Source organism: Salmo salar, chromosome 14, assembly GCF_965601325.2.
Source record: "Salmo salar chromosome 14, fSalSal1, whole genome shotgun sequence".
Taxonomy (NCBI): Eukaryota; Metazoa; Chordata; class Actinopteri; order Salmoniformes; family Salmonidae; genus Salmo; species Salmo salar.
Window position 1 is genome coordinate 4378584 of NC_138304.1, and position 16417 is coordinate 4395000.

Consider the following 16417-nt stretch of genomic DNA (forward strand, 5'->3'; position numbering starts at 1 on the left):
CATAATACATCCATGAACGTAACACAGTAGCCTGTGTGACACAGCACAGGCAATGACACAGATCATTAGCGCATTAGTACCAGCATTACAAGTTTCTAAAATAATATACATCTCTGGGAAAGATTAAGAGACCACTCTTAATTTTTTCAGAGCTATATTGATGTAGCCTAATGATACACTAATGATAGTATGATAATAGAGTACTTTCTTTGCAAAGGCAGAGAAGGAAGCAGCAGCAGCACTAGAGCTTCAGGTGCTCCTGCAGAACAGGAGATGGTGGTCAGTTCAGAGTCAGAGTCAGACTCAGAGCAGGAACCTTCAGGTACAACTTCAGAGCACAAACCTAAACATGTAGGCTATGATTTTAGATTAATATGTACTTTATTTATGAGATTATCAGTAGGACTAATCGGGGGGCATACAATCGATGACTGCACAGGTAATACAAGTTTAAGTTGAGGTTATTTACAATGTTAATCTCGTTCCGCAGAGCAACCAGATGATCAGAAAGAGTGGGGTTCAGAGCCCAGTACAGGGAAAATAGAAAGGCACAGCGAAAGCACTGAAAATCCATTTGATTATTTTGGCCATCCTCAGTCTAAGGATTTTGACTTATTTTTTTCAGTACCACCCAAAACAAACTCCTCAAAGAGTCATTCCCAATGTATTCCACTCCAAAGATGGCACGAACAGAAAATGGCTGACATACAATGAAGTAACTCCCTCCTTGTTCTGCTCAGTATGTCTTGCATTCGCGAAACCTTCAGCCAGTGATAGTGCATTTGTCAATGGAGGCATGTAGGCCTGGAAACATGCCCATTAGAAATTACAGGAACATGAGAGAAGCAAGACCCATAGAGAAAGTGCAGAAGCCTTTTTCCTCAGAGCCAGCAAAGCAGACATCCATACCCTTCTGAGTGATAATGTCAGTTCAACGAGACCAGGTCAGAAAGAGGAGGCAGGTCATGGAACGTGTGATTGATGTAGTTAAAATTATTGGTAAATGTGAGCTTCAGAGGACACAGACATGAAGCTGCATATAACTTGGAAAACACTCATTCCAGGTGACCTCATGAAGCTGGTTGAGAGAATGCCAAGAGTGTGAAAAGCTGTGTTCAAGGCCAAGGGTGGCTACTTTGAAAAATCTCAAATATAAAATATATTTTGATTTTACACTTTTTTCGGTTACTACATGTTTGATTCCATATGTGTTATTTCATAATGTTGATGTCTTCACTATTATTCTACAATGTAGAAAAAACTATTGAATGAGTAGGTGTGTACAAACTTTTGAATGGTACTTCTTTGTGGCAGCTTCATTAAATAGTACCCGCAAAACACCATTCTCAACGTCAACAGTGTAGAGGCGACTCCGGGATCCTGGCCTTCTAGGAAGAGTTCCTCTGTCCAATGTCTGTGTTCTTTTGCCCATCTTAATCTTTTATTTTTATTGGACAGTCTGAGAAGTTTTTTTCTTTGCAACTCTGCCTAGAAGGCCAGCATCCCGGAGTCGCCTCTTCACTGTTGATGTTGAGACTGGTGTTTTGCGGGTACAATTTAATGAAGCTGCCAGTTTAGGACTTGTGAAGCCTCTGTTTCTCAAACTAGACACTCTAATGTACTTGTCCTCTTGTTCAGTTGTGCACCGGGGCCTCCCACTCCTCTTTCAGTTGTGGTTAGAGCCAGTTTGCGCTGTTCTGTGAAGGGAGTAGTACACAGCGCTGTACGAGATCTGCAGTTTGTTGGCAATTTCTCGCATGGAATAGCCTTCAGTTCTCAGAACAAGAATAGACTGACGAGTTTCAGAAGAAAGTCCTTTATTTCTGGCCATTTTGAGCCTGTAATCAAACCGACGAATGCTGATGCTCCAGATACTCAACTAGACTAAAGAAGGCCAGTTTTATTGCTTCTTTAAATCAGGATAACATTTTTCAGCTGTGCTAACATAATTGCAAAAGGGTTTTCTAATGATCAATTAGCCTTTCAAAATGATAAACTTGGATTAGCTAACACAACATACCATTGGAACACAGGAGTGATGGTTGCTGATAATGGTTCTCTGTACTAGAGGTCGACGATTAATCGGAATGGCCGATTAATTAGGGCCGATTTCAAGTTTTCATAACAATCGGTAATCGGTATTTTTGGCCACCGATTTGACGATTTTATTTTCCTAGGCAAGTCAGTTAAAGAACACATTCTTATTTTCAATGACGGCCTAGGAATGGTGGGTTAACTGCCTTGTTCAGGGGCAGAACGACAGATTTTTACCTTGTCAGCTTGGGGATGCAACCTTATGTTAACTACCCCAACGCTCTAACCACCTGCTTTACGTTGCCAAGGTAAGTTGCTAGCTAGCATTAAACTTATCTTATAAAAAAAAATATCAATCAATCATAAACACTAGTTAACTACAAATGGTTTGTGATATTACTAGTTTATCTAGCCTGTCCTGCTTTGCATATAATCGATGTGGTGCGCATTCGCGAAAAAAGACTGTCTTTGCTCCGACGTGTACCTAACCATAAACATCAATGTCTTTCTTAAAATCAATACACAAGTATATATTTTTAAACCTGCATATTGAGTTAATATTGCCTGCTAACATGAATTTATTTTAACTAGGGAAAATGTGTCACTTCTCTTGCAAACAGAGTCAGGGTATATGCAGCAGTTTGGGCCGCCTGGCTTGTTGCGAACTGTGAAGACTATTTCTTCCTAACAAAGACAGCAGACTTCGCCAAAAGGGGATGATTTAACAAAAGCGCATTTGCGGAAAAAAAGCACAATCGTTGCACGACTGTACCTAACCATAAACATCAATGCCTTTCTTAAAATCAATACACAGAAGTATATATTTTTAAACCTGCATATTTAGCTAAAGGAAATCCAGGTTAGCAGGCAATATTAACCAGGTGAAATTGTGTCAGTTCTCTTGCGTTCGTTGCACGCAGAATCAGGGTATACAGAATCTGGCTCGTTGCGAACTAATTTGCCAGAATTTTACGGAACTATGAAATAACATTGTAGGTTGTGCGATGTAACAGGAATATTAAGACTTATGGATGCCACCCATTAGATGAAATACGGAACGGTTCCGTATGTCACTGAAAGAATGTTTTCGAGATGATAGTTTCCGGATTTGACCATATTAATTATATTTATTATATTTATAGGTTTATTATATTATAGTTAAGTCTATGATTTGATATTTGATAGAGCAGTCTGTCTGAGCGGTGGTAGGCAGCAGCAGGCTCGTAATAGTCAAAGGTATATGGTTTAGAGAGAGATAGTCGACGTGTCATAATTCCTGTAATAACTTGCGGCTGAACTTGAAAGGGGTTCCTTCGTTATTTTACCGTTCATGTCTTCCATAGAGAATGTCTTGATCTACTTCAAATAAGGTCTGTGTTTTGTGCTTAAACCGACTCGGCGTTTTGATACCCGTGTAAATCTCACTAGGTAACGTTTGTCAACATATTTTCATAAATCCACGCTACAAAAAAATGTATCTTCGCTTATATTGATCAGAGTTATATCCTATGGATATCTACACAGTTATAAAATTGGCAAGGTGGTGTAAGCCTAAACCAAACACAGACCTTATTTTAAGTTAATCTAAAAATATCCTATGGAATAAATGAAGGAACCGCTTTTCAGATTTTGCTAGAAGGTGTCATGGGAATTATGACTCGCACTTTGGTAGTCAATTCTTACCATGCCCGTTATTACAATAGTAATAGAATATAGAAATTACAGTTTTTATTTTCAGCATTCATCACAGGTAACTTAAACTCTATTTTTATTATTCAAACAGTTGAGAGTATTTGTCTCCCAAGCAGACTCTTCAGTATCGTTGTCACTTCAGAGCTGTGTGTGTGTGTGTGTGTGTGTGTGTGTGTGTGTGTGTGTACATATAAAAAAAAAAATAATAATAATTGGCCGATTAATCGGCATCGGCCGTTTTGGTCCTCCAATAATCGGTACCGTTATCGGCGTTGAAAATCATAATCGGTCGACCTCTACTCTGTACGCCTATGTAGATATTCCATACATCTTTTGTTTCCAGCTACAATAGTGATTTACGACATTAACAATGTCTACACTGTATTTCTGATCAATTTATGTTATTTTAATGGACAAAAAATGTGCTTTTCTTTAAAAAATAAGGACATTTCTAAGTGACCCCAAACTTTTGAATGGTAGTGTATATATTATTCTTGTTTTGTTTAGAATGTACATTTTTCTTGATTGTGAAATTGTTTGTACTCAGGTCACCATTGTAAATGAGACCCTGGTCTCAATCGGGCTGACCTGGATTAATACAACTTTTAATAAAGAAAAAAACAAATACACTGATAAATAAAATCATTTTTCCTGAGTGTACTTTTAATAGAGCTGAGATTTACTTTTAAGTGCAAAGTGTAGCAATACAGGTGAAATCAGTATTTTACCCAGACATGATGGCGTAAAAGAAAGATTGAAATGCTGTGAACCAAGAGGTTGTGAGTTCAAATCCTAGGTGAGGATATGTTGAATTATAACAACTGTTTAAATGAACAAAATGAAATCATGTGGGTCAAATTTGTAAGTTGCAAATGCTTTATACTGAAAGACGTGTGTGTGTGTGTGTGTGTGTGTGTGTTTCCCTAACCTTGTCAACAGACAAAGAGCTGGGAATGGATCAGTGGTTCGCCAATCAGGGCTTTGATGGGCTTAGCAACAGTAACAAGGGGTGATGTGTAATGAGGCACATATTTCGGGGGGGAGAATGTTTCTTTAGGGCCATCAGGCAACGTCCTAAAAAAGTCTTTATGGACAGCCCCGGAAACAAGTCAGGAACTAGACAAAAACCTCCAGGGGACCATGACAGAATATTCTTGCAACGTTCCAATAAAACATTGGAGCATTAATATCTTATATTCCGAGAATATGGCAACCATTTGCTCTGTATGTTTGGTGTGACGTTGATTGAATATTCTCCTAATGCATGTAAAACCAAGTATATGCTATTTTCTAAATCACGTGAAAATATATCTGATGATTTATGCATATGTAACATTGGATGGTGCCCTCATTGATTGTGTCCCCACTTATACATTTCCAGGCATCTGGATTGATAATAGGCTTTCCTTCAAAAATCATGTAGATGAGTTAGTTAATTTAGAAGTTAGTTATTAAAATAGGCTTTTATGGGAATAGATCATGCATTTCCTTAAATAGCAGAAAACAAATAATTCAGTCAACATTTATTCCGGTCTTAGACAATGGTGATATCGTCAATATGAATGCAGATGCCACTGTTTTGAAGCCACTGGATGCAGTTATCGTAGTGCATTGTGCTTTATTACGGGTGATAGTTTCAGCACACATCACTGCACTCTGTATCAGAAAGTAGGCTGGCCCTCTTTGAAGTCTGGTAGATCGATGCATTGCACACTTGTTGTTTATAAAGCCCTGATGCATAACCTACCTCCGTACCTAGCTTCTCTGTTAACCTACGGAAATACAAGCTGTCAGACACGGTCTAAGGGATGGCTAACTCTGGAGATCCCTTCCATCTCGATAGAGTTAGGTTAGCCTTTAGCTATTTTCTACCTTGCTTGTGGAATGGTGTACAGAGTTTGCTGAAAGTGGATGAATTAGTGCCTCTGAGGCAGGTCAGATGGCTGTGTGAGGACCTTTTTAGGGAAGAATGTGTTTGTTTCTTATGATTCTATGCTTGATCTTTTTGTGTGTTTTTGCTTGCTTATATATTTTGTATGTTAACTATGTATTTTTACTATGTTTTGTAACTTTCCACAGGTCATTGCTGTAAATGTGAATGTATTCTCAGTCAACTCACCTGGTAAAACAAGGAATAAATCAATAAAGACAAAATTAAATCCTCTGTTTCAAAAGATTTTCACCCATTTGGTGACTTCAATAGAACCATATAACATGAAATCAATTATGAACAAGTATTCCCGATAATTGTTGTAAAGGAGAATGTTTAGTGAACTGTCCACTCACAACCTACCCTCTGTGTTTTGAACCAGGTGTACACCTACAAGCAGAATGCCCTCACCAGACAGAAGGTGCAGCCCATGCACCCCAGCAGCTCAGGGGGAGTGGAGGATATGGCCAGCCTGGAAGACCTTCATGACGGGGCCATCATGCACAACCTGTACCTTCGCTACCAGCAGAGGAACATTTATGTGAGTCATATTAGAATGATACTCAGGCACTCCTCACTTTGTGCAAATCAAAGTACCTCATTATCTTGATCACAAAGACAGTTAAAACCACAAAAGTATGCATTAACAACGCTGCTATGCCTTCTTCCGAGTGTGTGAAATCTATGTGAGTGTTTACGAAGCCTTGTAAAGTAAAGATTAACACACTTTGCCATGCTGTCTCCCCTTATGGTGAGAGTAAGAATACAAGAGAATGAAAGCCCCATTGTTTAGTTCATCGAATATACATAGATTTGCCATTGATTGATACACACATTTACCTCTGTAGGTTATATTGTGTCAACATTTACAAATCAGTCAGACAATATTTCAAGTAAACTAGACCAGAATGGTTCATAAGTTTCAAGTTTCTTGTTCTGAAATAACTTCATATAGTATATTCCCAGCCCCTAAAGTAATCCATATTTCATCTCACTGTGACATTGCGCTAAAACAGTCAGGATGAAAACCAATGAGGAACTTTAATGTCTCATCGGACCATTTCAGAAAATAAATAGTTATTTTGTTTATCAGAATGAATGGATTACCTCTATGGTCCATATTTTGTCTCACTGTGATATGGCGTTAAAGTCAGGATGAAAAGCAATGAGGAACTTGAATGTCATATTTGGTATTTTTGTTATGAGATTTGAAAATAGCCATGTCCAGATGTAGAGATATACCTCTTCTTGTTTCACATGATCAGTTGAGAAGCAGAAAGTGCTGAGAAATGATCTGAAGTTTGTTTTCCTTTCAGTCCCCCACTCCTATACAAAGATCTTTCTCACACAAACACTAGTGATGAATGAAGAGGTCAGTTTATGATGAAAACAGAGAAGAAAAGTCACACATACAGTACACACTTTACTAGGACTAGAGTTGTTATTCATTCATCCATAAGGCCACACATTACTGTCAAGTCTTAGTACAGTGAATCTCTCCAGTAATGTGACATCAAACACTTTATTCATTTTGAAGACTGTGAAAGAGTGCCCGTTCATGGATGGAGGACCTCCATCCACGTGAGGACCTTTGCCACACACTCACATCATTCACTTCAATACACCACCCACTTAACCTTGTACACAAACAGAAAGATATCCAGGACATAAAACTACAGGTTAGAATGCTGGCATCCATTTTGTTAGCCATTATCTAGTCATTATCTATTCCCAGTATGTCTATCAAGATAAATCACCATCCTGCAGATTTACTATTATACTCCCATTGCTAGGATGTTAGGGGGGTTAAATGTATTAATAAAAACTGAACTAAAGCTCAAATCATACAACTGACTCTCAGAAGCACAAGTCTGTAGGCCTTACCATTGCTGGGATATATCAATTTGTGTGTCCGAATTCTGGATCAAAAGGTCACAGAAGATCATGCACATGGCCTGGTTTCCCAATGTCATCTTAAGGCGAATAACCTTTGTAGGTCCATCATTAAATCTCTGAGCTGGTTCCCAAAATCATTATTACTGAAGTTGCACTTGAAAATTCTCGTTATTTACCGACTGCTTCAGACCACTTGTAGAACAGCGGAGTACGTCGTTAGATGCTTTTTTGCCCTTCACTTTGCATTCAGAAGATCTCTGCTAAACATAGAGTAAAGATGTTTATCCAGCTCTCTGTGACCACCGATAACTTCACAACCAAGTTGACTACAAATACAAAGTTGCCAATGTCATTGCAATTGTTACACAAGTGAAGGATATGCCTAAAAATATTCTTAAAATAAAGACAGAGATAACTGCATTAAAATATAAATACAGTAAAGGCTATAGATCTATATCATGTATTTCAATCATATTGAAATCCATTTAATGTTCAGTCGATTGAGCTCTATTTCGCTAATAATAGGCTACTGTAATTTATCTAAATATTTTTCTTGATGTGCAAATCTGTGATTTAGTGTATTATTATTATTATTATTATTATTATTGGGTAAGCCGCATCAATATTTGAAGCCATATGTGGTAATATCTTTCTAGGAGCTGATACGTCGTCAGTATTGTAGATTTTTTAAATAAAAAATTATTTCTCTCTCTTCACTGAAATTAGAGCTAATATCTTTAAGCCTTTGTCTGAAGTAAAATGTATCCATAACTGTTATAGGGGTCTACCGTCCCCCCATGGCTAACCTTTGTGCACTTGAGGAATGCTTCGAGGAGTGCTTTGTTGTCTTCTTTGACTAAATCAGATGTTATTATCCTGGGTGACCTAAATTCTGATTGGGAAATGGAGTCTTCAGACAAACTAAGACTTGTAATGATCTAAACCTAAACCAGCTGGTGACTAAGCCTGCACGGCCCAACCCTTAAGATCCTTCAAAGTTAACTCTGATTGATCTTATTTTAACAAATACTCCAGATAAATATGTTACTAGCTGGATTTCCCCACTGGATATTAGTGACTATTACCCAGTTGTCTGTGTCAGAGATGTATAAGGACACAAGGCGAGACCCAGATGCAGACACAGGAGGCAGAGGTGGTCTCTGATATTTATTATTATCCAAGGGGTACGCAAGAGAATGGTCGTGGACAGGCAAAAGATCAAAACCAGGTCAGAGTCCAGGAGGTACAGAGTGGCAGGCAGGCTTGAGGTCAGGGCAGGGCAGGCAGAAATGGTCAGGCAGGTGGGTTCAGAGTCCAGACAGGCAGGTTCAGAGTCCAGACAGGCAAGGGTCACAACTGGGAGGACTAGCAAAACAGAGAGAAGGCAAAAGCAGGAGAACGGGGAAAACCACGCTGGTTGACTTGACAAACAAGACGAACTGGCAACAGACAAGCAGGGAGCACAGGAATGAGTACCCAGGGACTAATGAGGAAAACAGGTGACACCTGGAGGTGGGTGGAGACAATCACAAAGAAAGGTGAAACAGATCAGGGCGTGACAAGATGTGAAAATGCATAACTAACCTTGTTTCATCACTAAGAGGAACTTTAAAAACTTTAGTGAACAGGCTTTTTTTACATGATCTTTATTTTAGTGACCTTGATTGTATTACAGCTATCCCTGAACCTGATTTAGCTTTGAGTATTTTTTCAGATGTCTTGTGGATAAATGGAGATCGAATGCCTGGTACACTCCGGAATGATCAGAAGTCATTCATAAAAGAGATGATGCTTAGGTCAAGACCAGGAACACAGGCTTAGGCCCATACTGGCAAGCTTCTTTTTGTACCCCTTTTTGTGATATCCAATTGGTAGTTAGTCTTGTCCCATCGCTGCAACTCCCAGACGGACTCAGGAGAGGCAAAGGTCGAGAGCCACGCGTCCTCCGGGCTACAGTGACCATCCAGCCAGGACGGGGTGTGCCAGCCCTGAGCTCCAGACCTCCGGTGCGCCTCCACGGCCCAGTGTGCCCCGTGCCTGCTCTGTGCACTCAGTCTCCTGTAAGTCTCCCCATTCCGGGGAGACCGGTTCCAGCTCCACGCAGGAGGCCTCCAGCGACGCTCCTCAGCCCGGAGCCTCCAGCGACGCTCCTCAGCCCGGGGCCTCCAGCGACGCCCCTCAGCCCGGGGCCTCCAGCGACGCCCCTCAGCCCGGGGCCTCCAGCGACGCCCCTCAGCCCGGGGCCTCCAGCGACGCCCCTCAGCCCGGGTCCTCCAGCGACGCCCCTCAGCCCGGGGCCTCCAGCGACGCCCCTCAGCCCGGAGCCTCCAGCGGCGCCTCCCAGTCCGGAGCCTCCAGCAACGGTCCGCAGCCCAGGGCCTTCAGCGGCGGTTCTCAGCCCGGATCCTCCAGCGGTGGTCGGCAGCGCAGAACGGGGGCTACGCCCGGAGCCGGAGCCACCTCCGTAGCTGGAGGATTGGCGGAAGGGCCTGGGTGAAGCACAGGAGCCGTTTTAGATGGTGGCCACCCTCCCTTCCCTCCCTTTAGGTTTGGGGTTGTTTTTGTGGGGTTTTTGTTTGGGGTACAGTCGGGGTCTGCACCTTCGGGGGGGGGGGGGGGGGGGGGGTACTGTCACGTCCTGACCAGTGAAAAGGATCATTTGCCATAATAGAATGGTCAGGGCGTGGCAGGGGGGGTTGTTTTGTGTGTTTTGGGTTTTTTTGGTTCTAGGGGAATTTGTTCTAGTTTTCTATTTCTATGCTTCGTTTTCCATGTTTGGCCGAGTATGGTTTCCAATCAGAGGCAGGTGTCTTTCGTTGTCTCTGATTGGAAGCCATACTTAGGCAGCTTGTTTTCCTTTGGGTTTTGTGGGTGGTTGCTTTCTGTTTAGTGTGTGAGTATACCTGACAGAACTGTTTGGCTGTCGTTTGTTTTTCTTTGTGAAGTGCTTTCATTCAAAATAAAAGATGAGCACTCAACATGCTGCGCCTTGGTCTGTTCACTACAACGCCCGTGACAGACACTGCCTCATCTAATTATATTTGTATGGAAACTGTTGTCCACCTTGGACAGAAAGAGAAACTCATACTGTGACACGTACCACACAAAAACTGGGGGAACATAACCATTATCGGAGCTATCATCGGAGCGGTTGTCCTCTGGTTCCAAATACTCATCGGAAGTCTCCCACTGGTCATCAGAAGGTACCTAGGGCTTGTCTTCGCAGTCTATACTGTAAAACCAACATACAGTTGTAAATAACAAACTTCAACTATAGGTCGATTTTTCTCATCCATCTATATGCAAGGACATGTATCAGGTCACGCAAATACAGTTCATACTTACACACTGTTCATTAGATCGTTGGCCTCATCGTCATCTACAATCACAGGGTCCTCACAAATGCTCATGTTTGTCACTGACATTAAATGCCCAAGGTAAACATACAGTATTTATCGAAAACTGTGTAATCACTATAAAGTTAAGTAAAAAGCAACACCCAAAGTAAACCCATAAAACTATTGAACATTTTTCCCTAAAGCTTCAACTTCAACACATAGCTCATCTAACACTTGGACTCCAGGCACCAGGAAGTAATCTTCTCTGTAGGAGGAGAGGCGAGTTTAAAATATCTTTAATTTCAGTTTGATGTTTCCAGTCATTCAACATAGTGTCCTGTTAGTCTAACACTCAATACATGTGTAGTTTTTGGGCTAAGGCTGTCAACATCTCGGCCAGTAATAATAGGCAATGTTTATCCACTCCTCAATTGTCCAGTGTTGGTGATCCCATGCCCACTGGAGCTGCTTCTTCTTGTTTTTAGCTGATAGGAGTGGAACCCGATGTGGTCGCCTGTCTGCAATAGCCCATCTGTTTGTGACCCACCTGTTAGCTTGCAAGATTCTTGCCATTCTCCTTCGACCTCTCTCATCAATGAGCTGTTTTCACCCACAGGACTGCCGCTGACTGGATGTTATTTGTTTGTCGTACCATTCTCGACAAAACACTAGACACTGTCATTTCTGAGATACTGGAACCGGCGAGCCTGGCACCGACGATCATACCACACTCAAAGTCGCTTGGGTCACTCGTTTTGCCCATTTTTAACGTTCAATCTAACAGTAACTGAATGCCTCCATGCCTATCTGCCTGCTTTATATAGCAAGCCATGGCCACGTGTCTGTAGGAGTGATCCATTTTCATGAATGTGGTCATGTACATAATAAACTGGAAGATATAGAGTGTATGTATATTCATTGTTTAGCCGGAATGGAATGTTCGTATCCTGTATATTTGACTGATATGTGGTTGACTCACCTAGCTATCTTAAGATGAATGCACTAACTGTAAGTCACTCTGAATAAGAGCACCTGCTAAATGACTAAAATGTCAAATGTAAATATTATGCATACACACCCCTTGCACAGTTGTCACATTTTGCTGCCTTACAATTAAATCTAAAAACGGATTACATTTTTTTTTAAATGTACAGATCTACACAACCTGCTCCACATTTTCACACTGAAAGAAAAGTATATAACATTTTCTAAATTAAAGCTGAATTATGTAACTTTTTGTATACAATTTATTGTATGTTCAAAAGCTCCAATAAGTTGCTAGTGGTCATCCACTGTGATACAACAGTAACACTATTGAGCCTCTAGCCTGCCTGAGAACAGCTGTATTCATTGTTTTTCATTTTCTCTGTCGGGTCGGATTTTCCCGCCAGATTTTGTGCTGCGCATAGGGGTAAGTAGAAGTTGCCCTTAACAACTGATAAAGGGTTACATATATTTTTTATGCACCTAATGGTGAAAGTAATCTGATCCTAGATGTGTTGTTAAAAGCCCTACCTCAAGCCCCCATCCTCACTTTAATGTGGGCCTTAAATATACACACATCCAAAGTACTGGAAACTGTCAAGTTTGCCACTACAACATTTCCACGACTACCGGGTTGACCGGGTGATATAACACTAAAAGGTGCAGCCGCTGAAGTTTTTGTTCGTGATGGCAGAGGTTCAACCTCAGTTTCGAACTAACCCATTTTCAAATGAATTCCCCTTTTAAATCAGGCATTCGACCAGGTCTACTCTGAATCGTGTCCTTGTTTAGCAGCCAAGAGCAATAGATTGCATAGTGGGAGGGAGATTGACAAGGGCATAAGTTTGCTTTGACGCTCATTTTTAGAGGCTGGTATTCGGGTGGTATTCTCAGTGGAAGCTTGACACATTGGTTGTGGCTATAGCCAAGCTAGGAGGACAACCTTACGTTTTCCATCCCCTGATGCAGGCTAGTTAGTGTGTTAGCTTTGGAGCAAATGAAAAGCATGAGCTGGTGCACACCCAGAGAAAATTATTTAGTGTAGAGGTCCTGGAGAATGCACAGTGATGCCGAAACATTGGTGTTTTAGCTAATAAATTACTGGGAGTTTATAAATATGTATTTATATAGCTTTGGAGCGAAACCACAAGAGAGAACTGTTCAAAAATGATTTTACCTGAAGACCCAGACCATAAGGCTACATTTGTTAGAAGCATTGTAAAAGGTTTTCTTTGTCTTTTTCACTCAAATTATGAGAGAGAAGTCATGAGATAAAGCAGATGAAATGTCTAAAGTGGAACCAAACAGTAGCAAGAGACAACTCGCCTCATATTCGAGTAGATACTGTAGATGCAATTTACAGATATGAAGGCCAAGAGTGAGGGTTGGAATACATTATCAAAGATATGGAAGGGTCATTCATGGCAACACAATTGAAGTTAAGTTATTTCCTAATTCAATTGATAATCGCATGATGACCACCTACGGTTTTGAACTAGAAAATTGAAGATTACTGGAAAATTAAACAGTCATATGACACGATTAAGTAAGTCGCACAGGCAAATTCTTTGAGGTTTCTTTTGGTCATGTGAGAAACTACATTAGATGACCAGAAGTATGTGGACACCTGCTTGTCGAACATCTCAGTATGTTGTTGCGTTAAGATTTCCCTTCACTGGAGCTAAGGGGCCTAGCGCGAACCATGAAAAACAGCCCCAGATCATTATTCCTCCTCCACCAAACTTGGCACTATGCATTAGGGCAGGTAGCGTTCTCCTGGCATCCGCTGAACCCATTTTCATCCGTCGGACTGCCAGATAGTGAAGTGTGATTCATCACTCCAGAGAACACGTTTTTACTGCTCCACAGTCCAATGGCAGAGCGCTTTACACCACTCCAGCCGATGCTTGACATTGCTCATGGTGATCTTAGGCTTGTGTGCAGCTGCTTGGCCATGGAAAACCATTTCATGAAGCTCCCGATGAACTGTTCTTGTGCTGATGTTGCTTCCAGAGGCAATCTGCAACTAGGTAGTGAGCGTTGCAACCAAGGACAGACAATGTTTATGCGCTACGCGCTTCAGCACTCAGCAATCCCGTTCTGTGAGCTTGTGTGGCCTGCTACTTCTCAGGTGAGCCGTTTTTGCACCTAGACGTTTCCACTTCACAATAACAGCACTTACAGTTGACCGGGCAGCTCTAGTAGGGCAGACATTTTATGAACTGACTTGTTGGAAAGGTGTCATCCTATGACGGTGCCACGTTGCAAGTCACTGAGCTCTTCAGTAAGGCCACTCCTATACAGTAAGATTGCATGGCTGTGTGCTCGATTTTATACACCTGTCAGCAACGGGTGTGGCTGAAATAACCGAATCCACTAATTGCTTCACATATTTTTGTATATGTAGTGCATCTGAAAAGTAGATAGCTTATCTCAGGCTCTGCATACTCTGCATGAGATACATTTGGTTCCTCACCTTTGAAAGACCGTCCCTTTTGGTCATTGTGTTATGGTTCTTTTCCTGTCATATCATTCACTTTCGCCACTAGAAAGCCAAAGACAGGACAAGGTAACCATGTCTTTACAAACATCAAGAACAACGTGTGTTTCACTGTGAAGTAAGGCGGCCATTTCATATTTTCAAAGCAGAAGCAGTTTCTTGGCTTTAGATACATATTTCTCATCGTTATTAGTTGGTCCCTATTTTACCAATGACCATCCCATCTCTCCTAGTCTATTCTCTCGTTTTCCCTGTGCCATTTTTCTGGTAAAACAGTCATTTAGGGCCGAGATGGGACAGCCATGGCAGGGATGATACATTTATTGGATAATTTTAACCATACGGGACCGTTCAAACATGATTATCGTAACGAGATGGCATTTGTCAAAGGTTACCCAGGCTAATATGTGGGGATGACGACACAAGGCTCCCTTTGTCTCACGCTTGTTTTGCATGGGGAAAATGCGGGGTCAGATTCGTTCATTAGTGTAGACAGAAACCTAGACGGGAATGTTGCAACTATTTGTCTTACATTTGACCCTTTTCATGTATGACTGCATTCCATAGGTTGTTTCTCTCAATTATACTGATTTATCCCAAAAGGTTCCTTTGTTTGGTCATTGTCTAAGCAGAAACAGCTTGTTGTGATGGACAATGTATGGCACTGTACTGTACAGCATATAAGCCTACAATATCCTCTGCTAAGAGGTCTGGACCTTTATGGCACTGGGTTGTTGGTTCAAGCCCCATTCCACCTGATCCCCCTCTATCGCCACAATAGTTTCTAATTTGAATTTACCATATAGACGTTACTTTACTTTATGGGCGAGTTTCTTCCTTAAGCCTAGTCCTGGACAATGGAGAATCTCCATTGAAATAGCTTTTTAGTCTAAGACTAGGCTTAACCTATGTCTTTGAAACCGCCCCTATTCAATTTACATGACAAGGACATACAGATTTATAAACATTTCTGTAAATGTGTCAGATTTAGCCAAACATAATTTTTAACTGTTGTGTTAATATACGTCCTTGTGCACGTATAGAGCTCTTACCTTTATCACCATCTGATATTTAAATCATCTTAATCCACATGTCCCCTAAAAAGGAATGATTTATTGCCACTGTGCTTCATATGGACAGCCAGAAGCTTGAAATGTTGTCAGTGTTGTATTCCAAAGAGGCCATTGCATATTCTTACATTCCCGTGTTAAAACCCCTGAGTGAACAATATCCCAAATCCCTGCTTTCAGCCAGCTGTCTGTCCTGGGTGCTGTTGAACCTGAATCTTAATGGTCAGTTCCAGGAAGAGGTCTTACAGACCAGGGCCTGAAGTTTATCTCATGCTATTTTGGCACTATTTGCCATGAGTTTTTTCTCCAGTGATAACTGAGTAAGTTGCTAAGTATAGTCTTTACACCTAACGTGATAATATAGCAGAAGCTTTGAGTTGCTCAGACCCTGGACATATTTATAGTGAATGTAGGCTAACTGTTGTTATTACACTCCAAATGTAGCCTAAGCACTTTCCGCAGAGGTTCTAGTTCTCTGTCACTGCAGTGGATTTCCGTCATATGGATTCTGGAGAGGTCATTTTTGACATCAGTGTAGATCCGCAATAAAAACGTTGCAAGATCCATAGTGAGGGAAACATGTATTCTGACAAGCAGTCAATGCACAACAATTCTTAATGCAATCGCGGGACTAACACTTGAAAGCAGTTTTGGCCTTTTGTTAAAAAAGACAGGGATCCCAGCTTCCCATTGCTTCCACGATTATTTCTCTACTCCTACAATTGCGCTCGTGCCATCGTTTTACAAATGCAGTTACAACCAAAGTTTCAAGCATGGTTTAGGTACAGCTGCACAACATAGCTCTTAAAGGGGCAATGGTGTATTAAAATGGTAATGACTTACTTTGTAATAAAAAACAAAGTGAATAATAATTTATATTTATTAATAATAATGATTAATAATAATAACAATCAGGATGCTATGTCCAATGGGTAAATGCAGATGGACAAACCCTATATTTCAGCCTATGTAT

General features: G+C 41.1%; 1 protein-coding gene across 1 annotated transcript in view; it reads left to right on the plus strand.

The window, feature by feature from the left end:
- Window positions 1–16417, plus strand: part of myo10 (myosin X) — a 303162-nt gene that overhangs the window by 119925 nt on the left and 166820 nt on the right. Inside the window, exon 3 of the mRNA XM_082960691.1 lies at window positions 6039–6197. Within this exon, the coding sequence (XP_082816817.1) occupies window positions 6039–6197 (159 nt within the window). The remainder of the gene's footprint in view (window positions 1–6038; window positions 6198–16417) is intronic.